Raw genomic sequence first — 26102 nt, 5'->3', positions numbered from 1 at the left:
TAATGCTATTGTTACAGTTATTTATGTGCTATGGATTGTTTCATGTATTGTTTAAACATTTTATGTAAACTGCACTGAGCCTTCGGGGAGGGCGGTATATAAATATAATAAAATAAATAATGCTAATAAATAAGAAAAGGGAGATAAAACGTGGACGGGGGGGGGGGGGTTGAAGGACATAAGGAAGCAAGGAAAGGTTAAGGAAATTGCTAGGATGAGGGAGAGGAAACGCTACAGGGAGAGGATGCAGACAAAAATGATTTGTCCCATTCAGGTCCTTGCATGCTTTCCCCAGCACAAATAGGCCCACAGAACTGAGAAGAGGCTGTAGGGGGAGGGAAGGAGGAAATCTAAAGACAGTGGGGCAGATAAAAGGTTAATTGGTGGGTGGAAAAGAAAGAAGAAAACAGGAAAAGGCTACTGGGGCTTTCAGGAAAGGGAAAGAGAGGGAGGGGGAAATGAGACACCCCTGTAAGTTCTTGTCAGTCTCCACTGGTATATTTTCCTCCAAAATTTGGCATTTGTCTTTCCAGGAACATTAATAAAATATTTTCCGCAATGCATCAAGGTTTCTCATCTTTTCTTGTTCTGCTACTGGTACAACCCTTTCTTCTGGACTTCAGCAAAGATTTAAAGTCCAGGGAAGGTACTCAGGTCTATGACAATGCATATATCAGATATTTATCCTTGCTTTGTTATGTCAGCTTGGCCATTCTTCTCTTGCATATGGATTCATGGATTTCATTGTCTCTCTCCCCAGTTATTCATCCTTCTAGGAAGTCCTGGTCTCTTACCTTTGTTTTTGCTTTCTTGTTGCTCTTCAATAGCTGCAGCCCTGGGGACCTTCTGAGAATGACTGAATGCCTGATCAGCAACCTGCAGCAAACAGCAGAACATTATAAACACCAGCATTGTGAGCAATGTACGACTGCACACTTTGAGAGTGATCACAGTTCAACACCAGCCCTGGACCTTATAGTGACAGCACCACCAGTTAGGAGTCATCTCTGAGGGATTCCAGGCAGCTCTCCAGTTCATTAATGTTGCTTACATTACTATTGTCAGATAGACTTCTGAGTAGGACTGCCTTACAGCTCTAGATGTATTATATCCATGGCTGTCTTTGTATAACAGCCACAATATTTAGCACCTATCCCATTGAAGCCAAAAACATTTATCTGGTGATGTTATTTATTTCCACCCCACAAAAAGCTTTGACTGCATTTCCACATAGTAAGCCACTGTTAAAGGGACAGGACATCTTTCATTATACTAATAGCCAATGCTAAATTCAACAGATCAGGATCTACTCTTAAGAGGTAAGAATATCAATTTCACTTTGACTGCACTTGGCCCAAGACTTTAGAATACCTTCTTAAATAAGTTGCAGAGTTGCTTCTTCAACTTCTTTCAAATGGGATACAAAATGCTTTGTACATGTGAAGTTTTACTTAAGAGGTACAGTCTATTAAAAACACAAAAACGTTCACACAACCCTAATTCCTGTTCAGGAACTGAGCCACGCACAAATCATCAGAATGAGCACATTCTTCCACAGCTCACCCCCCCCCCCCACGCACATCTTCTCCCCTTTCTCTGCTACATTCCAGAATTTTAAGAATTACTTGAATGTGTCCACCAAGTGTCCATCAGATAACCCAAAATTGCTTACAGGCCAAGCATAAATATTCTATGCCATATAGGTTATAGTAACATAACTGTATAAAGAAGTTATATGACTTCAGCAAATTAAAGGTAAGATACATGAAATGCAGTTTTTAGGTCTTTAACAAGAAAGTCTTGAACAACTGCACCCTTCTAAGCCCATTGACTTTCGACTTAGTGACATTGTTTAGATCAACCCTGCAAAAATTCTTGATTTGTTCAAATATAGGACATTTTCAAATTATTCTGTGTTCCTAATTTTCTGTATTATACAAATGGCATATTCACGTGAGATACATAAATAGAACTGGCAGAAAATATTTCTGTAGCCCATCTCTCTAGGTTCTCTTATGTCAACTTTTCATAGAACTTGCCTCTTGATGAGAATGAGCAGGATCCAATTGTGGTCTACAAAAAAACAAAGGAGAAATAGGTAGTTTTTAGAGGCAACAGTACAATTCCCTTCAGATTCCTATGGTGCAGAAAGTACGAATATATCATCTTTAATTAAAACAGCTACATTCCACATTCTATATTAAAGAGGGTAGAAAGAAGAGCATGCAATACATCAATAGTCATCATGCTTTCAAATAGGGTCTCCCTAGTTTTGGAAAATGAAAAACTTACCTAGATTCAATAATTTCTTCAGCCACTAATCTTTCCAGAGATACACGGCCTGAAGTGGAATACAAACAAATTAGCATGTAATCCATCAAAGCTCACATTTTGGGGCAGATGAAGGGGCAACAGGCTGATTCCTGCTGTAGCTACATTTTCCTAGCAAGAGATGTTCCATAGTGGCTTGCCGTTGTTTACCTCTGGATAGTAGTGAACCCAAAACATTGAGGGAATAAAAGTGTCCAGGTTAGTCATTATTGGCAAACACTTTCCCAGTTGTGAAAAGAAATAATTAAAAGAGACTAATTATTGGGGGGAGACAGATGGGGCAAGCACCTAGTCTCTTTTAATTATTTCTTTTCACAACAGGAAAAGGGCCTATCATTAACTGCCAACCTTGACATTTTTATTCCTTCAATGTTTTTGTGAACTACAACTGAACCCAAAGGACTGATTAGCTTTTCTAGCAAAGAATTATCATACTGCATATTTAGAGTGTTTTGGTGCAGTTTACTAATTTGCTACTAATTTACTTTCTCCTTAAATCTGTACTCTTATTCCTTTTCCATTGTCTGAGGAAGTGTGCATGTCCATGAACGCTCACACCTTAAATAAATCTTTGTTGGTCTTAAAGGTGCCATTGGACTCAAATTTTGATGTCCTCACAATGTGGCAGTGAAGAAAGGACTGGGGGGGGGTCCTCCCTGCAGAACACAAGACCATTAGGTGGGAAGATGGCCTCTAATGAGTTCAGCAAAGGAGGGGCTCCCCTTCGAGTGTTAAAGAACCAGAGTAACTGGAAGAGGGTGTCTGGTGCCTGGACTGCTCAATTACAGTCCCAATGCACAGAAGACTGAAGTGCTGTTGCCAGCTCTAAACTTTAAGGATACGACAGGGCTCACTTTCTAGAAGCAGAGATGGACACATCACGGGGTGTCTATACCAATATATTTAGATAAAATAAATCCTGCAAATAGATATGCCATGTAAATAGATATCCCAAGCATTAGTCAGATTTAGTTTAGCATAATTTATTCTGATTCATCAGCTTGGATTTTAACTGATCATATGTTCTAAGTTATTACAAATTAGAACCATTTTAACAGGTTCTAATTTTAAAACCATTTAAAAACTACTTGAAAATAGTTTTCAATATTTTGAAGGTTTAATCCCTTCCATAATAATTCTACCCTTCAACAGAATGTATTTTTTAACATTTCTATCTCTGCTAGCTACTTATGCTTCAATTCTATCCGTATTCCTGGAAGCAGGACTCTAGAGTTGTCATATCAGTGTTTTTGGTTAAGTGTGGCAGTTTTACCAAACACCCGCAAAATACCTTAGTTTCCTAAGCCTGAAATGGGCTTCCTATGGAAATATTCTGAGCTCCCATTCCCCTGCAAGTATCTGACATGACCTTATCAAAATAGTGTCACTTTACTCTTCTTTAACACTGCAGAACCTCAAATGGACAATCAGATAAAAGAAAGGGTGGGGTGGGGAACAAAGAAAAAGATACTTACAGCTCACACGTCTAGAAGTGGATGACCGCTCCCGAGCAGCGCTTCTCCTGGATGTAGTCTTGTTCCAAGCTTTCTGGATTGTTCTTTCCCTTTTACTGGCCAGTGAATATCTCTGTACAAGGGAGGCTTTATTCATAGGTGTTCCACCCATAAGACTTCGGCGCACAGACTGACGATTTGCTTTTGGAGCTCTGGGTGTCTGTGCACTCTCAGTTAAGTTCGGAGGAAATTTGGCTTCTGAATCCTGGCTCTTTTCTTGTTGCTGTTCAAGTAACTCTTCCACCTGAGAGCAGGGTTCTTCCGTTTCAGTGGTGTTGACAATGGCTACATTTGCTATTTTCAGCTTGCATGCACTCCGGCCTTCTTTCAGAATTTGAGTCTCAGGGGTGTCTGGGACCACAAGGACTGAAGCTTTAGACAAATGTTGCAATTTCTCTACACGGTACTCACCAGCTAATGATGATTCCTTGGCCAAAGTGGCCTTCTCAGTTTTCTGAACTGTTTTTTCAATCTTTAACTCTGCACTAAGCCTCTCGTGATTATTAATTTCTACTAGTGGTATTCTTCCTTTTGCTAAGTCAATAGCTGCTGTCTTACAAGAATCATTCGAGATCCTGGCAGCCTGAGATCTGGTCATCCTACAACAAGGAGAGGTATTCTCTATATTCTTCTTCATTTGAAGTCTTTTGGAAGTGCGTTTAACAGGACTTGATTGGTTACTGTCTCTCTCCAATAACCTGTTAACACAAACACTCTTAGGAATGCAATGAAAGCAAGTTCATAACAGAGTAGAATTGGCAGAGATACCATGACGAGTAGAATACACCTGTGTATAGCCTTTTATGCAGTGAGTGGAGTTAGGCAGTAACAACCATAGTACCCCTTGCTTGTCCTTTGTACCTTGAAGCTGTGCTGAGACATACCATCAAGTTTATCCCTCCCCTCCAATACTGGGCTGTACAAAGGTTCAAGCACTGACAACCAGAACCAAGAGCTCCTTCCATAGGCAGTGGGATAAAAAAAAATCCAGTGGGTCTCGCCCTGACACAAAATACCTCAGCATGTTTGCTGATTAAATCAACCTTAGTAAAGGCTTTACCAGTCTACGCTAACCAGATTTGTTTAGATAAGCACTCACTCCCTGATACAATATGAAGCAGACAAAAAAAGGAATCTCAAGGCCAATTAAATACAGTCCCCAAAATTTTCCGCTTCACCCCCAAATGACCAGTTTGTTGTCAGAGTTCAGGAAATAGTCTAATCCACCTATTGAAGTTAGTTTTCAAGGAATTTACTGCAACAGGATTTTTGCAAACACACAATATCTGACTGCAGGCCACTAAGAGGACAAGCTAATACACAGCAGAGAGAGAAACAAGAAGGATACAAGTGAACTAAATTACTCTTTCACCAGTATATACATTAACTAGGGTTTCCTGAAACCCTGGGGTTTCTTGATGGCCTTGGAAGTTTCCCAAATGGTTCTTGCAATTTGTCACAGGCCCTACCCATCAATCAAACAAACAAACATATACTGGATCCCGAGAAACCCCTCCCCATGAAGTGAATCCCAAACTGACCAACCTTTGGGATCATAGTTAACAGGTTAATGTTGTCACCATTAGTTTTGGAACTGTTATATGGAAGTGTTATTGGAATTGTTATTACTAGTTACTGAAACCACTGTTACTATCTTGTTTTACTTGACATTATTGAATTATACTGTACTTATTGCTATGTTCTATTCTATGTAAACGTTCTGAGCCACAAGGGAAGATAGTAAGTAAGTAGCTAGTTAGTTAGCTGGCTGTAATTTTGAGTGAACAAATGAGGAAGATTTCTCAGATTTAAAACAGTTTCTTATTTTTGCCAAGGCAGTAAACATCTTGAGTTAAAATAGATTATATATGAGCCTATTGCCTTCCAGCCAAAGAAGGGACAGAAGTAAAACTTCTCTATTTGTGCTCATAGAGGGCAAACAGAATCTGAAGGAGAGGGTTCTTGTCAGTATTCTATTTGTGCTACTAAAAAGGCTAATAAAGAGGACCACAAATTAGGGAGTTCAAAGTCTCCTTTCTCAGTATTTGAAATTTTTTGTAGATAGTTCTTGGTCTTCGATTAGTCCCTCCCCAAGAAAAGTTCAAAAATTAGGGTCAGTTCTGAGAAATAGTTTTTGAAATTTGTTATGTTTCCTCCAAAACCTGGAAAAAATACCCAAATATAGGTTGTGGTGACAATTTTTTTAAAAAAATTTCCCGATTAATAGGGACATACTTAAATTTTAATCAAAAGGCATTTAATTGGTTGACCACTGTAATATGTATCTATGAATATCAGTCAACTTGTATCAAGTATTAAGCATGTCTCAATGCATTTCTTCTGCTTTTAGTGAAACAGCCAGTGAATGATACCTTCCTTCATTGTCTTGCACAGATATATTAACAAATGGATTACTTACTAATTTGATGCAGGTGATCGTCACATGGATCACTATGGCTAGGTATTCTGGGGCCAGGTAGGGCGCTAGGAGCTTAGCTTGGCACAAGTGGAAGATTGCCAGCTGAGCTACTCTTGTGATCTATCTTGTCCAAGTTTATGGCTGAATGTGCTGTTAGCTGCACCCCATCCAGGCAGGACAATCGAGCTTCCTTACCAGGACCCTTCCTACTGAACCATAGGACCTCTGTCTTGAAGGACTTTAATAAAGTTCTTTAATCAAATAAATGTTGTAATCCTGACATTCTCTGAAGTATCAACTGGGAATGGCAAATGCTATAATTTACTAAACCATCCAGAGACGATAAACGTTCACCATTCTTACCTCTTTTCAGATAAGGGATCATTCTTAGTTGTAGAAAAACGTTTCTTTTTCCGGCGATTCTTCTGTGATGGAGTTTTTGGCATTAACTCGGGCTCTCCATTGAAGCTGCTGGTTTGACACGGAAAAATTAAGTTCAACACTTTACTTCCCATTATGCCAGGAACTATTATCTAGTAAATTTGATAATTAAATTAAATGCACAATTTTCACCACAGGAAGCCATTTCTTCTTTGTACAGTTTCAATTAATGCTGCAGAACAAAGACCGCTAGGAGATCCATTCACATGCCAACTTAAGGTCAGCTACCATTATCAATGTCTCCCCCACTAAAAGTGTAGCATGCTGACAGAATTAAATAGATGATATTGCCCCCATAAGGCAAATGCAGCAAGATTCCCTGACTAGTCACAAACAACTTGGAAAAAGCTTCCACACCTAAGTTTTATTAAGACCAGGCAAAATAACACTGTTTAATAGTTTCATTTTACTTAAAATATTTGTGTGTTTCTTTTCAAAACAGCTTAATATCTCCAAGGCAGCAAAAAACAACAACAACAACAACAAAAGCTTCTCAATTCAAGTATATATAAAATATTTAATATAATTAAAACAAAACATGTCAACACCTTCATATAGACAAACAGAGCACTGAATTTTCCTAGGATGCATCAACAGAATAGGTTTTAAACAGAAAAAGGAAAAGGGAGTCGTTCCACCCCCCAAAGCCATAACCTTAAAGTCCCTTTCAGCATCCTGTATGGTATATAGACTTTAATGGGCTCAGGATGTAAATGTTACTTGGTCAGCTTACAAGGACAGTGAGTATGGCATGAGGGTATCATTTAAAGGTTCCATCCTTGGCACACTGGAAACAGGCAACAAAATATGCAGGGGGATCCCTTTTTGCTGTTTGTTCTGAACATGTTAGGGGTGCAATTTGATGAAATAGGAAGTGTGATGCTTCCAAAGTGGCATTGTTAGCTTCCTGGAATGCCAAGTTTAATATATAATTTATAGTATAAAGTTTAGTACAGAAATTTATTTATTTGATTTATAACCCTTATGCTCTCCTCAAAGTTCTTGAAACCTAACAAAAGTTCTATTTCTTGTTTCTAACCATATATAAATCTGTTATGCAAAAGTTGTACAACCAGAGGTTTTGGACTGTATTTCCAAACTGAATAAATGCCCCATTTGGGGGGAGGGGTGATTAATTGTTCTAAAAACTAGTAAGCACACTTGTTTGCTTGTTCAGGAAACATAAGGGTTTCAAAAATGTGTCATACAAGTTCTCAATAAAAGATATTAAATGTTTTGTTTCTTTTTCTATTCAAAGCTATGTACAGGAAAATGGGCGGGGGGTGGTGGTGGAGACAGCCTAGCTTCCTTTTCATTGCAGCAGACTAACATAGCTGTCTGTCTAAAACGTGTCTTTTTTTCTTGGTGATTTATGTCAATCCTAAATCCAGGCTATGACTTGCTTGTATAATCAGCTTCTGTGCTGTTAGTTTTTCACCGACAGAACACTATTTCTGCAACATTTCCTGCACTGTAGCTCCTACCTCTTGAATATATTGTTAGCTTCTTCAAGAATCTCATCCAGCCACACAAAGTCTTTGTTGTCCACATTGTGCAGGAACTCAGAAATTCTGTTTGTGCATTTTTCTTCCAGGGATGCAATGTCCAACATCTTCATCATCAAGTCGTTCTTGCTGAGGTCATAGAACAACAAATTTTATTACCTCAACAGCATACCCTATGCCCTAATTTTAACTGTAATTAACAACACTTAACTTGGCTTTCAATTCCAGCAGCATCATTCCAACGTTTTATTAAGACATGAACCCAAATAGGAACAGTCATGCAAAAGTTAGCAACATGAATTCTTATCAGAGTCAACTGAAACTATTCCCCAAAGCCCAAAAATAAAAGCCAACTGTTACTACATCCACATACATGAGCCCTAAGAGCAATTGCGAGTACAAAGCAAAGCACACATCCTGTTTTTCGTACAAGTAAATCCAGAGCAGCTACATGCAAGTACACCATAGGACACTGAACATTCTAGAGAGTGAAAATACAGACTTATCTTCATTTTATGTCTTCATAAGCCTCACTAATATCCAGTTGTAACATGCCATACATTGGCCTGTCTTTGAAGCTGAGCTATAAGATGCAAAAGGCTAAAAATGTGGCAAACAAGGTCCTCACTTCCATAGTGCAATCTCATTGAGTCCACATTTTATCATCTGCAATGACTTCCAATTTGCTTCCAACACAACACAAAGTGCCCCCTAGCCAAATACCTAAGAGGCTGTTATCTATCTGCATTGTCCATCCCAGGTATTGATATCTGCACATCCTTTCCTTAGGATCCAGACTTTTCTGAATTTCAGCTGTCTGGGATAACAGAGAAAAAGAACTTCTCTGTTACGACTTCACTACTCAGCTGTGGAATACCCTTCCCTATTTGCTGGGAGAAGCTACATCCCTAAGGGCCTTTTCACCTACTGTATTTGCCGGCGTATAAGACAACCCCCCAACATTTCCACTCAAAATATAGAGTTTGTTACATTACATCACAGTACCTGTCATTGTCACCATTGTACGACCGCAGAGCAACCGCAGCGCCTCCGGCCCACCCCTGCATCTCCCTGTGACCGGCACTAGTGCGCAAGTGCGCATGTGTGAGCTCTGCGTAGATAAGGGGCGGGCTGGAGCACTGCTGCTTCCCGCCGAGCAGAACGGGCCGTCACGCCGAAAAGGCTGGCACCCGTGTCTCGCTTCTGATGCTCGCTGCAGCCATGCTGATGACCCGCCGCGGCCGCGCTGGATACTGCGCGATACTGGATGGTATGTAGAATGAGGTGGGCGGGCATCGGGAGGCCGCTATGGGCAGCTATGTATATCCCAACTGAAGTGCACCCGGCGTATAGAACGACCCCCCCCCCACTTGGAGGCATGTTTTTCAGGGGGGGAAAGTAGTCTTATACGCCAGCAAATACTGTATTTGTTCCAGAGTGCCTTTAATTTGGATTAAGAATCTTTATGAATATTTTGATTTGATTTTTTAATGGCAGCATTGTTCAGAAAGCAACATTGCTACCAGATATTTTAGAATTTTTGAGCTATTTATCTTGCAGTTAATAAGTACTCTAAATTTTCGATATCTCTGGAACACCCAGACTGCATACACCAAGACAACCATCAGCTAGGCCCAGAGGCTTCACACATCAGAGTAAAAACAAGATATCACCTGGGCTTTGGTGGGCAGAACTTACTCTGCCCTAGTATGTATAAAAAGGGGGAAGGGCTGTATAATTATTTATTAGCACATGACCATTAGTCAAAGTACAGCAAGTCATGGTCAACTACATATTTCTGATACATTATTATTATTATTATTATTATTATTATTATTATTATTATTATCTTATTAAGCTTAATAAAGTCAGAGTCCAGTGGCACCTTTAAGACCAACAATTATTTATTCAAGGCATGAGCTTTCGAATGCAAGCATTATGAACTTCCATCATGACAGTGGGAATATAAAGCAAAAGTTAATTCTGTTAAATTAATGGAAAACAGCATCACAACAGTGTCACAACATCCAAATACAGCCATATGATCATTCTTCGCCAATCAGCCAATCAGTCTCCTCGAATTCAGTTGTAGTTCACAAAAACATAGGAGAAATAAAACTGTCTATGTTAGTGACTAATGGATTTCACTTTACCATTTGTTGCTGGCCCCATCTGTCACCACCCAAGGGTGAAACATTCCTGCAAGTGAAAAGCTGTGTTGGCAACTATCTTAGTAGAAGCATATTGCTATACATTCTTCCCTGGAAGCCTGTCTGAAATCTTGGATGTTCTTTAGAAGAGACATATGATTTTAAGACATAGCCAATAAATGGTAATCTAGCAAACATCATAGAGTTGGTTATTTTATATTTGTGGCACATTTTAGATCAAAGAAACTTGCAGCTACACAAGAAAATTTTCCACCCTGAATTTTCAGAGAATAGGAAAAGTTTCATAAAAAGTATGAAGCAGTAATACTAGAGTTCCTTATTTTTTTTTTGCAAAGGCTGTGACACTATGCACACATACAGGTAAGCAACTAAGACTGAATACAATCATGCTTACTATGAAGCACCCTTCTTTTGTATCTTCTTTTGCAGATCTCCGCCCGTCAACACCCAACAACACTGGACTCAGGATTCAGGTAAGTGGGTTGTTTAACCACCATCCTTCCATACACCATACAGCTGCAACACCTGCCTCTTCCCGTTCTCTCCACACCGCGCTTCCTCCCAACCTCTGTGTATGTACCTCCCCCCTCATAAAGCTTACGCCCCGTCTGGCCCCGCTTCCGGTCTCGGGTCCACTCTGCTGTTGTTCCGTCTCTGTCCCGCGGCTTGCGTATTCGTGGCCGCGCCCTTCCTGTGGTAACCCCCTCCCTAAACCCCCCTTTGCCTTGTAAAACTCCTCTGTTTGATTCAGTCCCGTTTCAAGCCTATTTCTTCCTGCAACCTCCTGCTCCAATATCAACTGCCGGGCCGCCACAAGTCCGGGCGAGTCTAAGGGATCACCGCCGCAAGCTCCGCTCGCCTTGTTTTGCCCAGCATCGATGTGCTCTACGTTCTCCTTATGTCTTTCCTGCTTCCATTCACAGCGTGGTCTCTCGGCTGCCGTTTTTCCCCGCCCCGTCGGGTCGGCCGCTTCTCCCGCACGGTAAGTATCTCCAGCCCCTCTACAGGTCTCGGCCGGACACTTACTTCCAAGTTAAGTATCACTACAGGTATTCTACTGCTCCCAGTGGCGTGGGGCTCCTAGATGTTTACCTTTGGAAGACACAACACTAGAGACATTCTGCATTTTGCAAAATTGGCCTTTTTTTACACCACAGGTACAGTTGAAGAAATATTCCTACTAGATAACAGATTAACTAAAGCATTTGTATGCAAAGACATAAAGGATCAAACACTGGTTTAACAAAGAGTCTTTTTCAATATCTCTTGCTTGTTTTTTCCTATATACACCAAATCAATACAAAGAAAAAAAAAGATGTGTTTAGTTCTCTCCCTTCCCTATCTGTCAGTCTTTGTATTGTAATCATCTCACCCTTTCCTGTGTGTTGAGTGTACATTATCACCCCTCCCCCACATATGTTTATATTTCCTATTTCATCCCTTCCATGTATGTGTACATTTGCCTTTGCTTCCTCCAGCAGCCGTTTTGTTGCAGTACCCTTTCTCAAAATTCCAAAGGTACCTACAGGCTTTAGAAGGCTGGGGACTCCTGCTTTAGTTCAAAAAGCTTTCTTCCCATCACCTTTACAAGGAAGAACTCGCTCCTTTTCTGAATCTTCCATAGAAAACTGCTATTCCATCACAGGGAATAGTTCCTTTGTTCTCACATCCCTAAGTGAACTTGTCCTTCCTATTTAACAGACCCTAGATCATTAAAAAAATGTGTAACCACAACTCTTCATAGACAGGTAACTATAACTTAACCCATGAGGATTTGCACAGTGAAAATCAAAACGTTAACAACCCATTTTATGGCTCCAGTTTTTGTGAGAAAAGGAGACCATAAATAAGATAATACCATTTTAAAGAACAACTTCAAGGCAGCAATCTTAACATTTGAAATGACACACACAGAAACCTCACACCCAGCTCAGCCCTATCACTTACGCAGAAATCACACCGAATTATAAGTGGCTTTGTTACAACGGCAGCTTTCATGGAAAGAAGCGGACGCCCCTCGTTTGGCAACTAACACGTAGGCTGAAGGGTGGCAGTTAGGACTGAAATCCTGCAGTCTGTTATTACGGAGCAAGGCCTCCTGAAATCTGCGCCACTTTCTTCCGAGCCAGCTCCTTCAGAGATGCGCCATACGTCTTTGAGCAGCTTACCCGCGGCCGATATGATCCGGCATATGCGCCGGTCCACTGCGGCGCCCCCGGGAAAGAGTACGGGCCGGCCGGCGCCACGCACGCCACCCGCACCCCAGCCCCAGGGACCTGGCCCCCGCCCCACCAAGCACTCACCACCACCCCTCCGCCTCCTCCAAAAGGGCGGCCCGGCTCGGCCAGGCCTTCCAGCTCGCGCGCGCACCCCGAAAGCGTTAGGGACTCCGACACCGCAGCAGCAACACGAGCGCCCGCGACAATTTTAAAAATACGTCATCCTCCCTGCGCTCCAATCAGAGGCAGAGCTTGCAGGAGTGGTGTCGTTCATTGGCTGAAGCGTCACCTGGCCGGGGAGAAAGCAGGTAGGGGCGGGAGGAGAAGCGGCTGAGCAATGGAGCGCGCGGGCTGGAGGGCCTCAGCTTAGCGTCTCAACAGGGAAGCTCAGCCATTCGCCTGCTGGTGCCGCGCAGGGAACGCGCCCTGCGGGAACCTCCACCGCCGCCCCCCGCATGTGCTGGGCCGCCCTGCGGCTTCGGGTCAAGGCGATTTGGTTGGTCCCTGCAGAAAACATTGGCACGCCCTCCTTATGGTTGGGATGTTCTGGGAAGCCTGTTTGAAGAAGCCCTTCCGCTCGCCCTTTTCGTTACTTCAGAAAGGCGCCAATATATATATATATATATTTAAGAGGGGTGTGTGTGTGTGTGTGTTTAAAGCGGCGGCGCCTGAAGGCGCCCCAGTCCCTCCCTTCTGCAAGTTTAAAAGGAGGTGGGGCCTTTTGGAGCTGCTTTTCCAAAAGTCGGGGCCAATCAGCGTCCTTGGAGAGCACGGCGGCTGAGATGTACGTCACCGTTGCCGGGCGAAGGGGCGGCGGGGCTGGCCGTGTGTGTGTGGCGGGGCGTGGGCCGCTTCGCCTTGCCGGCTGCCTGGAGAGGAGACGGGGCCGGCCGGGGCTTCCCTGCCTTCCCTCTTTTAGGCTGCCGGCGGAGGCAGGGTGAAGCGACACTGCGGTAGGATTCGCGTCGCGCTTGTTCTTCTTGCCTGAAGACTTGGAGCTGCGCGTGCCTTGGACCTTCTCGGGTCCCGTGTCGTGCGAGGGATAAGATGTAAATATAATGTAATGCGGGACGCTGGGGGGGGGGGGGGGTCAACGCGCTGTAGGGTTTTGTTCTGAAAAGACATGAAGTTTTGCTCTTCTCAGTGTCCCGGAGTGGAAGTGTCAGTTTGCTAAACAACGTGGCATCCTGAATAGTAAACACACCTACCACATGTGTAAGCTCTGGTGAAGCTGTTGGTGTCTGCAACCTTATGAAGTCTGCATATTACAGCATGCTTTAATTTTATGGGCATTAATAACAGTTGTCCAGTTGTCTGTATATATATATATATATTTTAAGAACTAACCCAGTTTATAAGTTTTCCCCAGCAATCACATTGGTGGTATTAAATATGAGAGGGAGTGCAGTGATTAGCTTATGTCTTTCTTTTGTTTTAGATTGCATCATGGCAGAGGCAACCGAACCAATTCACTTCCTTGATGTCTGCAGTCAGAAATTTTCTGAGTTCATGGTCAATGCTGAACTTAAATGCTTGATGTGGTTGCGGGAAATTGAGGAGGAAGCTATGAAAATGTTTGATAGGTAGGCTCAGACTTTTGAAAGAGCTGGTCTTAACTCTCTATGATGCTTGTGGGATTGGAAGATGTTGATTTTTTAAATTGTCTGTACTGAGCCTGATTTACCCCAGTGTGGTTAAGGTTATTATGCAAAAAGATGTATCAAACCTATGGACTTTTAAAAAAGGAACCAAGATCGTTTTTCATCTTCTGTAGCAGGAAAATAATTCTTCCCATACAGTTGTGTTTCATTTGCCGTTACTTGCTCCTGACATGAGTTCAGTGTTTTCATCAGTGTTTACATACCCTGAGTATGTAGTAAATGTAGATGTTATGGTATGGTAAATGTAAATGTTATGGTATATGTCATGCTTTCTCAACCTGGGTTTTTTGATGGCCCTGGAAATGTTTCCCAAATGGGTTAATTAATTGTTTATATATTGTTAAAAGTTGTTAAACATTTATCAGGTGATATGACCATATGTGGTCATGTTGACCCACTCCACCCTCAAAAAAGGCCAGTGATGAATGGGAGGGGTCCGGGGTGGACTGTACACAGCTATATTCTGCACGATTGTACCACTTCTGGGGATTCTTGAAGTCTGAAGAATGTTTTAGGAATTCCTCACTGATTAAAAAAAAGTTGAGAAAGAATGGTATGTGTAGTGTGTTCCTAGTATGCTCATGTAAGTCTTATCTAGGAATAGAATAAGCCAGGAAAGAGCATAGCTTCTTGATGCAAAAGGGTGCAGCCCACCAAAAGGAGGGAAAAGGTGGACTTTGGGAGCGGCAAGCTGTGAAGGAGGAAGAAATGAACTGTTTGAACTTTAAAAGATCACTGGTCTTGTGTTAACCCACAATCTGAGATTACCCTCATGGTACTGTTAAAATGTGCTTTCAGACCTGATAACTCTTTTTTACACGCTAATTGCAATTAATTTGATTTTGTTTGAACAGCAGTCTTAGTGCCGAGCCTGCGCTGATGCCCAAAACGCCATCGCAAAAGAAGCACCGGAAGAAAAAGCGTTCTTCATCTTTTAAAGATGACAATAAAGAACTGACGCGAAAAAGGTAAAACCTGCTTGGAAACATTTGTGTTTAGTACTTCAGTGGAAACAGTTCATTACGGGCTTGCAAGTCAGCTTAGAGCATCTCTGTGTGCCTCCCCCTTCTGAGAGAAGAGGCTCCTCCTTTGTGAAGGCCCCCTGTTTGTTGAATGCCCTTCTCTTCGGGTATTTTTGTAGCAAACTATCTGTTGAAGTGCTGAGTTAAACCTTAGTATGTCAGACTAGAATCTGAGAGGTCCTGGTTTAAATCTGCACCTCTCAATGAAGCTTGCTGAATGACCTTGCACTAGTCATGCAGTTTCAGCTTAAACAAGCCTTTCTCAACATTTTTTTACCATTGAGAAACCCCTGAAACATTCTTCAGGCTTTCAGAGACCCAGAAGTGGTGTGATCATGCAGAAAATGGTTGGGAAGCATAGCTGGGTACATGCCCACCCAGGTTCCTCCCCACCCCCTCTGGGGCCATTTGGGGGCAGGAGGTCAACATGACCATACATGACCATATCACCCAATTAATGTTTGGCAAATTTAAATATATATATATATATATAAATTACCTCCCACCCATTGGGGAAACCCTTCCAGGTCTGTCAAAAACCCCAGGGTTTCATGCAACCTTGGTTGAGAAAGCCTGGCCTAAACTAACCCTCAAAGTTTTAGCAAGGATAAAATGGGGGAAGATAGAACAGTGTACTCCACCCAGAGCTCCTTGAGGGAAGAACACAATAAAATGTGCTAGGGAGATTAATATTCCCTCCGGAGTATTTAATTTTTAACACGCTTGCATGTTTCTAGTTTGTTTTCTTTAATTGTTGTTGTGTTTTTAATTAACTGTTGAGTTATATTACAATTTTATTATTGGATTTTGTGTGTGTCAGCTTTCCGAAGAACCAGATCTTACTATCTCTGCCTGACATCCTGTGGTAATGACTGTGCAATGGGGATGTAAATTACATTTAAGAAAGTTGTTGTTTAAAGCTGTCAGCACTGTTGGAATTCTGTCAGTGGAAGTAGAAAATGGCTGCCCCATGAGTCAGAGCCAGCCACACATAGGAAGCCCATGTGTAGGGGCACAGGGTAGTAATTAAAAACACACACACACATTGGGAAAGAGAAGTGAGAAGAGAACAAAACCAACACTGGTGGCAGCAGAAATTCATTGTTAATTTAATTGGCACGGTCAGTCAGAAACCATGCAAAATTGTACAAATGAATAACAGCTAGAAAAAATATGTAGGGTTTTGGTATCGTAATGCACAGTAGGAAAAAGGGGGATATGGACAACAGCATACCTTTATTTAGAAAGAAAATATGGAACTTTTTCGGCAGTTCTTACTGCCACCTTGTGGCTTGAATTGAAATAATTTAAAAATGTATGTTTATTTCACTTAAGACTCTCAAAAAGACGAAGTGGCATAAATCCATGCTCCTCTATTGAACTTTCCCTGAGCAAAGAGAATCTGGGGGTGACAGCATCTTGTAAAATGGACTTTTTCACAGAGGGATCTTTAGAACCACAATGTCACAAAAAAGTTATACATCCCTTTGAGGAAAGAGCACTTGGTGTTGACTTTAACAGAAATATTGAAGTAAAAGGAAAAGCGGATGAAGAAACAAGCAGTGTCCCTGAAGTCTCCACAGTGTGCCCAGATAGCCATTTTGCTGACAAGGTTGGAGCTACTGAAGCTGCATGTGTTTTGGATGTCTCTGCTGTCATGCTGCCAAATCCCATTGATCCAGCAAGGCCTGGAAAGGACTGGGATGCATCCAGACTGAGTACTTCTACTCCAAAGCCATCTTTAAATATGAGGCCTGTTGGTGGTGGAGAGTCATCCTTGACACAGCCAGTAGAAAATAATCTGGTGCAAGAGGGAGCTGCGTCTCAAGATTTAAAAGACCACAGTGGAGCCTCTGGGGGCTCCCGATCAGGCCATCGCCTTTCAAAGAGACCCCACCAGAACAGGAGAGTATCACTTGTAGAGAAATACTCGCTAACCAGCAAAAGAAAAAGCATGATCCGGAAATCCATCAGCAAATCAATTGCCAAAAAGAAAGCCGCTCGCAACTCTTCATCCACCTCTAGTAGAGTAAGCTGTAAGTAAAGGAAATTATTTATTTATTTTTATTTATTTGTTTGTTTATTTATTTATTTATTTAGATTAGATTTTCAGACCGCCCTTCCATCTGGCTCTGGTTTACATAAAACATTATAGGGTAATTACATAGAACATCATGACAAATATAACAGTCATGACATATCAACAAGACTATTTCAACAGAAACATTGTTCAACAGAAACAGTACATTTAACAGAACCCTTAGGTAGGTCAGATTCAGCCATGTAAGTGGGTGTCGGGGGTGGGGGAGGAACAGGGACCAGTGGTTGTTAAGTCTTGGGGGGCAGATTCTGGTCAATTCTCAGTATGCAATCTTAGGTTGTAACATTTGTGAAAGAAATAGGCAGCTCTAATAAGTTTGAGTGGAAATTACTGTGACTCTGACTGTGGTGTCTTAAGACCTGACGGCAATTCCTACTTAATGTAATGCCTTTAGCTTCCTTTAAGGGTCTAGAAACTGCACAGAAGAGAATGTTGATCATCTTATATAACCGCAAATTTCCCCAGTTGTCTGTTATCTAACCTGTTGCAAATATTGCTCCTTTACCATGCAGGATGAAGGCTGTTTGAGGCTTCTTGGTAACACATAGCAGATCTGACACACTTCACATCCTGTAGACATTTTGCCCAGCTTAGTTTTAAGTCTATCTAGGACTGTACTCCTTAAACTGATGTAATTGTTGGAATGAGAGAACTTTATGGCTGGTTAAAACAGCTGTAACATGAAGACTAAGTAGCAGAGGACAGTCTCTTCTATTGGATATAAGAACTAGGAATAACTGCTGGAATAACAGCAGTGCTAGTATCTTTTTATGAGGGACAGTCAAAACTGTGAGCAAGCTCTTAATTCTCCCAGAACTCTGTATCAGGCTGGATGTTCACTATGCAAACAAAAGAAGAGTGGGAGAAATGTGTTTCATGGCATACATGATGGAGAACACCCTAATCTGCAGGTTGTAGAAATGTAAGATGCCTGCTTTGTAGAAATGTAAGTTTGTCGAAATGTAAGATGCCTGCTTGAGGTGTTGTAGACTAAATTGAATTACATGATGTTAGGTACAAAATAGGCCTCAAGATATAAAGTATCAGTAGAAGCCAAACTTGATAACATTGTCTAGTGATTGTATAGTGGCAAAGCCATAGTTGTCGTTCTCCAGTTGTACAGCCATCCCCTCCGGTAAATTTGGTATTTCCTAAAATAGATAAAAATAAAAGGCTGCTGTGTTGGTTCATAGAAAAGGTAATTATTACAACCCAGGAAAATACCATAAAACAGTAAGCAAGCAATGTAATACATACAAACATGTGAATATTACTTCTGTAGGGGTCTGGATATTATCAACATAGTATGGATGATTGGCTGCCTGAAAGCTAAATTATATTAGTGTCTCATATTACCTAAATGGCCTACCTGTGGGTGAGAATCAACAGTTTGGGCACCCCTGTTGTGTGTTAAGAGATCCCCCCCACATGAATACAAGTAAAATTAAATTAGTGACCACTGCCTGTACACACCAAGGCCCTGAATTTGGTAGTAGCACTTCACTATGGGAATGGAGAGGTTTCCAGAAATAAAGCAGGTGACAAGTAGAATCAGATTCTAAGTAATATAGATCAAGAAAAAGCAGGAGGCTCTGAGGGTTTCCTCTCTCTTGCAAAGAAGCCCACAGCCAGGGAGCACTTAGCTCTAGACAGCCTACCACCTAAGCTCTAAAAGCACCCAGGATAGGAGGGCAAATGAAAGCATACCGGCCTGCCTTGAAGTGATGAGGGGATCCTGGGGATCCTAAGTGGAGGGGGGAGCAAAGGAGGAGGAAGCAGGGCAGAGATTGATGTCAACTGCAGATCTCTGAGGGTCCTGTGTGCAAAGCTGCAGAGGGGCAGGAGTGAAGGAAGTCAAGGTTAATGGTTGCTACAGAATTCTGGGGTTTGTGGGACTATATTTCTCATTTAGAAATGCTGGAAGGTGAGCATCAAGTGGGCTTTAAAGCCAGAATTGGTTTGGAACCAAAAAGGTTGATTCTGCCAGGTAGGAAAATTATAGATGTAGAAATGACATGCTAAAGGTTGGGGAAGGGGATGACTGGTTTACAGAGTAGACAAAGAACAGATATAACCTGATGGTCTTTATCCCTAAGTAGGCTTAAGATAAGGTAATTGGCAACGCGGTCCTTTCCTGCATTAAGATTGTGTTAGCCAGTTTTATCACTGAAGAAGAAGAGCTGGGTATTTGTACTCTGCTTTTTACTACCTGAAGGAGCCTCAGAGTGGCTTATAATTGCCTATCCTTCCTCTCCCCACAACAGACACCCTGTGAGGTTGGGGAAGAGAGAACTGTGATTGGCCTAAGATCACCCATCTTGTGGGGAATCAAACCCAGTTCTCCAGACTAGAGGCTCTTAACCACTACAGCAATCTGGTTCTCAATACATTGCCTGTATTTTGAGGTGGTGTTGACTTCTTGCAGCATCTTGGAGTATCACTCTATTCAAAGTTACAAAAAACATTTTCCCTCATGCTAAGTGTCAGCCAGGAAAAATGCTCCAACATCATGACAGCTTAAATATAAGATAGACTTGACATGGAGATGCTCTGTGTGATTTGTAAGTGAAGTCTTGCACTTAAAGCATTTGATCAATTAATTTTTTATTTTACATTATTTTATATTATTCTTTCAGGCCATAGCTCTATTGAAGTGCTTGTGGATGATGAAACAAGTAAAAACGGGTGAGTTTTACAGACAAACTTGTAAAACGTGGCTCAAACAGTCCAAAGATTTTGAAATTAATTTTCAATCTCTGAATTGAACAAAATGTTTTCAACATGAAGAGTAATTTTGCCACACTAATACAGTAAGGCTGAGACTAGGAGTGAAGTGCTGTAGATTTTTTTAAAGCACTTAAATTGTCATTTGATATGCTAAGAGGGAAGGAGTCAACTCAACCTTGTTCCTTCTCTTTTCCTAAGCTTTTTCCTAAGAACGTGGACCTGAACATAAGAGAAACCATGTTGAATCAAGCCAGTGGCCCATCTAGTCCAACACTCTGTGCCACACAGTGGCCAAAACCCAGGTGCCATCAAGAGCTTCATCAACAGAGCTAGAACTCCAGAAGCCCTCCCAATATTGCCTTCCAAGCACCATGAATACAGAGCATCACTACCCTAGATATAGTGTTCCATCTGTACTTTGTGGCTAATAGGTACTGATGGACCTCTGCTCCATAAATTTATCTAATCCCCCCTAGAAGCCGTCTATGCTTATAACCACCACCACTTTCTGCAGCAGTGAATTCCACATGTTACTGTTACTCTTTGGGTGAAGTACTTTTATCTGTTGTAATCCTACTGCTCATTCATTTCATTGAGTACCCACATATTCTTGTACTGTGAGAAAAGAAGAAATGTACTTCTTTCTTTATCTTCTCTGTCCCGTGCATAATTTTTAAAACCTTTGTCATGTCACTCCCAATCTTCATTTCTCCAAGTTAAAGATACCTAACCTCTTTAACCTTAATTCACAGGGAAGGTGTTCTATTCTCTTAATAATTTTAGTTGCCCTTTCCTGTACCTTTTCCAATGCTATAATATCTTTTTTTGAGGTATGGTGACCAGAACGGAACATGTTTTCCAAATGAGGCCACCCCATAGATTTATACCGGGGTAATATGATACTGGCTGATTAGTTTTTAATCCCACTGATCCACAGCATAACATTTCCTTTTTATTACAATTTCTTACTTTTTACTTCTTATTACAATTTCTACAGTGAGTTATTTACCATTACTCCCAATCTCTCTCTCTTGTCAGTGACCATTACTTCATACCTCATCAACCTATATTTATAGTTAGAATTCTTACCTCCAGTGCCCACATTGGACTTCATTTGGCGTGTTGACACGCATTCATTCAGCCTTGACAGACCCCTCTGGAGCACCTCACAGTACTTCCTGGTTCTCACCAACCTGAGGAATTTAGTATCATCTTCAAATTTAACTACTTCACTGAGTACTCCCAACTCCAGATAATTAATGAATAAGTTAAAAAGCACCAGACCTAATATTGACCCAGAGTCCCACTGCTTCCCAGGATTCAATCAACTGAACCAGTATCAGTGTTAGGCTGGCCTGTAATTTCCTGCAACTGCTCTGAAACCTTTTGGAAGATGCGGATTATATTAGAAGGCAGATTTTAGTGATTAATGGCAGATTTTAATGATAGATGGCAGATTTTTGTCAAAAGATCCAAACTTCATAATTCTTGGTTGTATGCCATTTGGGCCTGGTGATTTGTCCATTTCCAGTCATAGGACCTCTTCTTTCATCACCTCAATCCAACTCTGGTCCTTCAAGGCCCCTCCTGAAATCATCTTCCACAATGAAGACAAAGGCAGAAGGTGCATTCAGTTTCTCTATCATTTCCCCATCATCCTTTAATAATCCTTTCACCCTTTGGTCATCCAAGGGTCCCCTGCCTCCCTGGCTGGTTTTCTGCTTCTAATGTATTTGAAGAAATTCTTCTTCTTCTTCTTCTTTTTTTGGTCTTTATGGTTTTTTTGCAGCATTCTTTATTGTTCTTTTTGCCTTACTGATCACTGGCTTGCATATTATTTGCCAAAGCCTGCGCTCTTTTTTATTTACCTCTCAGATCAGACTAGTTTTCCACTGCTCAAAATAATTATTTTTATCTTTTATTGCTTCTATTACTTTGTTAACCATGTAGGCCTTTTAAAAAATATCCATTTGTTCCTTTTCTAACCTGTGATATATTTTGTACGTGAGCTGCCAGTATTGTAGAGGGCCAGCTTGGTATAGTGGTTAAGAGCAGCGGCTTCTAATTTAGTAGCCCTCAGAGACTAAGCAGACATTTACAGTGTAATCCTATGCAGCTTAATCCCATTGAAATGAGCTTAGTCATAGGTGTGCTCGGTTGGAAATGTGAGCAGTAAGCGGGGGGGGGGGGGGCATAAAGGAATATGTGGCTGACCTATACAGTGGAGTGTTGATATTGTCTGTATTAGCTGTCAGAGTTTTTGAGTGACCCATATAATGCTGTTTTGAAGTGCCTAGAGCAGTAATGGCGAACTTTTTAGAGACCCGAGTGCCCAAACTGCAACCCCAAACCCACTTATTGTAAAGTGCCAACGCAGCAATTTAACCTGAATACTGAGGTTTTCGTTTAGAAAACGAACCCTCATGCATTAACAATCTTTGTCTTCAAAGAAAAACACAATAACAGAGCCCTTTGTACTTGGGCCATTTATTTTTTAGCCTTTAATTTGAAAGATCATAAAGGGCTTTTGGAATTAATGGGGTTGAGTGACACTTTGTCAAAATGCCTCTCTTCAGGCCTTCCTTGCAACAGGATGCTCAGTCTAATGAGGTAAGGTCTTGCTGAGATGCCAACCATATTACACTTGGTGGTGATTTGTCTGATCTTCCCTGCTCCTTATCTGAATTCAGGGTACCATCTCAACCAAAAGTCTCTTGTTACTTTGATCTGGTGATGGGTCTACTCTGTTTCAGTAGTTCACTGTGTCAGTGTTGCTGGTGATCTCTGGTTAAATTTTGGGAGGCTGCAGTGGGATCCTGTTCAGAGCCGGATAAGTCTGGATTGAAATAAACAGGCTTAGATGCATAGGATCACTGTGATGAGGGGGAAGGCATTAATCTCAGGCCTAATGGGGTCTGATTTTAATTCTGTTCCTTCAGGTGTGATCTTGGGAAGGAGCTTTTTCTCTAATATTTGTATCCACCACTCTGAATTTTTAGTTAGTTTTTTGACAGATGAAATTTGTAAAATTAATTCACTGCAGGCTCTTTAGCTCTGTATTTTGAGGTGAACTTGTACCTTGTGCAGTAGAACTTGTGATTTTTGGACCATGTGGGAAAATACTGAAACAGTTAAATTAATTGTTGAGGCTTCCTAGTAAACTACTTGCTGATAAAAATTTAGGCATCTGACTTCGAAGCTAATGGAAGATCTGTTATTGTACTTCTACTACACTGTTTCTTTCTGTTTAGAAGCTGAAGACACTACCAAAAAACATGAGTACTCTAGATGTACCTAGTGTGGCTGCTGCAGAAAATCCTGATCAGCCTGAAATGGTGAATGGAAAAATATGCAATGGAGGTAAACACATGAGTATAGTATAGTATCCAACTTGGTAAAACTGTGGTTGTTTACTACCACCCATCCATTGATGCACTGTTAGATTTTTTATTTGTTTGTTATTCTTTGTCTTACTAACAATTTTGGACAGAGGGGAATGTTTTTTATGGCTATGATTCACAGCATTTAAAGTGCTTATATATTAGATATGCTAGAATTCAGCATCTTTTCATTCCAGATGCCTTGCTACAGAATCTTAAAACATGTTTCTCATTTCCCAAGGTACAGATTGAACCAATCATGTGTTGTTTGCTTAGGCTTAGCTCTCATCATTTAAGTGGTGATAATACATACAGTTGTTGGAATTCTTCAGCTATAAGAAATGCCCTTTGTGGAACTTACTGTATCTTCTTTCCAGAAAGTCTTTCCATTAAGATGACTGGTTCCCAAGTCAGTGGGTCTGAAGGTTTATCCCAGAACACCCAGCCCCATGAAGAGATTATCAGGTATGTCTCTTACAGGGAGATAATGCATATTTTAGGAATCTTAAATTACTTCCTTTTTCCAGCTTGGCCTTGATCCACATCTGTATCACACAGCTATCAAAGTTTAGAACCCTAGATGATCTCTTGTATTAGGCATTTGTAGCAGAGTGATATATCTGTGCTTATTTTTGCTCTGACAGATGAATTGTTGTAGGTTGTTTAGTTATAGGTTGTGCACATTTTATTTGTTAATTTCCAGCCTACAAAAGGTGGCTTATATGAAGGGATAGGCCTTAGGATTCAGATTTTGAGAATGGCATAAATATCAGTATTCAGGGATATTTAGGTCTCCCATTACCAGTTTGGGATTCATATTAGCCATCCCCCCCCCCCCCAAGATCTGAGAGTTATATGGGTTCTCTTATTCTCTTTAGGGTGGCTGTTTTTCAACCAAATGACAGCATAATTGCAGGGAACCTAGTGTTACCTGTCCACTAACACACACACAGCTTCATGCTTGAAAGTGTCTCACCTTGCAGGGTTGACTTCTTTATTTAGACCCAGGAAGCAGGAGCTTTGGTCTCTGTCTGGCAGGTAATAAGGAGACTGGTGTTAGCTAGTCAGGTTAACTGATTTTTTTTAAGTTAACCTATTGTGCAACTTAAACAACAACAAAAGAACAAAAAACAGGCTTATTATTTTGGAAGCCTAACAAAAGCCTAATTTTTAATTTGGAAAATGTTTAGTAAACCCTAAACCAAAATGTATTTAATGTGCTTTTTAAAATAACCAAACTATCACCTTCAGTAAACTTATTAAAACCTAGCTAGACATTTTCTTCAGAACATGTAAATTTTTCAGCAGTATCAGGAACCCCCCCCCCCACTAAACTATTCCCCCAGAAAAACAGAACACAAAGTTATTTAAAACCCTATAAAACAAATGAGAACAATGCCAAGACATCAATTTGTTAAGGCAGCAACAACCTGGGGAACCCGCTCCAACCCAGCACAAGCACAGCAGGCTAATGGAACTATAAGATGGAGCTCTTTTACAAAGCTTTTGATGATGATGATGATGATGATTATCATTATTATTACTATTATTGTCATTGTCATTATCGTCATTATTGTCATCATCATCATTATTTATTTATTTATTTATTGCCTGCGACTCCCAGCAAGCCAACCCGCGGCGGGTTACAAACAATTCTTATGCATAAAATCCCAATTAAACCCCCCATTAAAACACATCAAAATATAACATTACATGGTGTTAAATTAAAAAAAACATCCTATACCGGTATGCCTGCCCAAAGGAATCAATCATGCAGCAGCTGGCTACCATTAAAGCTGTTCCAAAAGAATGGTGGCAGATCTTCCTTAGGGGGGCCCCTCAACTACCCCCTTTGCCATAGACCTGTTAAAAGAGCTCTGTCATACAGGCCCTGTGGAATGCTGGAAACTGCAGGGCCCATAGCTCTTCTTGGAGCTCATTCCACCAGGTAGGTGCCAGGACCAAAAAAGACCTGACCCTGGTTGAGGACCGGCAAGCTTCTCTGGGGCTGGGAATGACCAGCAAGTTGGTACCTGCAGAGTGCAAGGCTCTGCAGGGGAGGGGGGGGCATAGGGCAACAGGCAGTCCTGCAGACATATGGGTCCCATACCTCAAAGGACCTTAAAGGTCCAAACCAAAACCTTGAACTGGATCTGGGCCACGACTGGTAACCTATGTGGGCCCTCCAAGATGTACCTGTTAAGACCCTAGCAGCTTCATTTTGCACCAGCTGCAATTTCTCGGTCAGGGACAAGGGCAGACCTGTGTAGAGCCAGTTACAGAAATCAATTATGGAGGTGACCATTGCATGGATCACCATGACTAGGTGTTCGGGGGACAGATAAGGTGCTAATAGGCTCACCTGGTGAAGATCGAAAAACATCTGGTGGGTTATTTGACCTGCGCCTTCATAAGTTAGCGAGGCATCCAAGGTCACACCCAAATTCCCGGCTTGGGGTGCGATGGTCAGTTGTGTCCTGGCCAGGGTGGGTAAACATGCTGTGGGGGCAATTAACATCTAACAGACCTCTGCCCAATATCACCCCCACCCCCCCGACACACTCAACTCTGGATAAGATCTGTTGATAAGAGACAAATTCTGGGAATTATG

At 41.4% G+C, this 26102-nt stretch overlaps 2 protein-coding genes and 1 long non-coding RNA gene across 18 annotated transcripts in view; 1 reads left to right on the top strand and 2 right to left on the bottom strand.

Moving 5' to 3' along the window:
- The window catches only part of INCENP (inner centromere protein), a 37120-nt gene extending 24196 nt beyond the window's left edge, over positions 1–12924 (bottom strand). The window contains exons 1-7 of one of the 8 annotated variants that reach the window (XM_077321204.1): positions 12685–12924; positions 8190–8339; positions 6628–6735; positions 3807–4543; positions 2293–2341; positions 2040–2073; positions 795–876 (exon numbers count right to left, since the gene is read on the bottom strand). In XM_077321204.1, the coding sequence (XP_077177319.1) occupies positions 795–876; positions 2040–2073; positions 2293–2341; positions 3807–4543; positions 6628–6735; positions 8190–8326 (1147 nt within the window). In that variant the 5' untranslated portion in view covers positions 8327–8339; positions 12685–12924. Of the gene's footprint in view, positions 1–794; positions 877–2039; positions 2074–2292; positions 2342–3806; positions 4544–6627; positions 6736–8189; positions 8340–10363; positions 10423–10775; positions 11082–12328; positions 12656–12684 lie in introns of those variants that run through there. The other 7 variants (XM_077321208.1, XM_077321206.1, XM_077321209.1 and 4 more) reach the window with 7 other exon arrangements.
- The window catches only part of LOC143829796 (inner centromere protein-like), a 30343-nt gene continuing 15406 nt past the window's right edge, over positions 11166–26102 (top strand). For 2 of the 8 annotated variants that reach the window (XM_077321216.1, XM_077321210.1), the window contains exons 1-8: positions 13403–13649; positions 14039–14183; positions 15116–15229; positions 16619–17319; positions 20021–20069; positions 22688–22721; positions 23363–23471; positions 23869–23956. In XM_077321216.1, the coding sequence (XP_077177331.1) occupies positions 14047–14183; positions 15116–15229; positions 16619–17319; positions 20021–20069; positions 22688–22721; positions 23363–23471; positions 23869–23956 (1232 nt within the window). In that variant the 5' untranslated portion in view covers positions 13403–13649; positions 14039–14046. The other 6 variants (XM_077321214.1, XM_077321211.1, XM_077321213.1 and 3 more) reach the window with 6 other exon arrangements.
- On the bottom strand, positions 17313–25091 carry LOC143829799 (uncharacterized). Of its 2 annotated transcripts, XR_013228238.1 has the most exons (4): positions 24468–25091; positions 21201–21304; positions 19092–19212; positions 17313–18535 (listed from the first exon to the last, which is right to left on the bottom strand). It is a non-coding gene; the product is annotated as an uncharacterized LOC143829799 (long non-coding RNA). The 2 variants fall into 2 exon arrangements; XR_013228239.1 differs by lacking the exon at positions 19092–19212.

Source organism: Paroedura picta, chromosome 2, assembly GCF_049243985.1.
Source record: "Paroedura picta isolate Pp20150507F chromosome 2, Ppicta_v3.0, whole genome shotgun sequence".
In the NCBI taxonomy this organism is placed as follows: domain Eukaryota; kingdom Metazoa; phylum Chordata; class Lepidosauria; order Squamata; family Gekkonidae; genus Paroedura; species Paroedura picta.
Note: the sequence above shows the minus strand (reverse complement) of the source record. Positions and strands in the feature narration are given on the sequence as shown.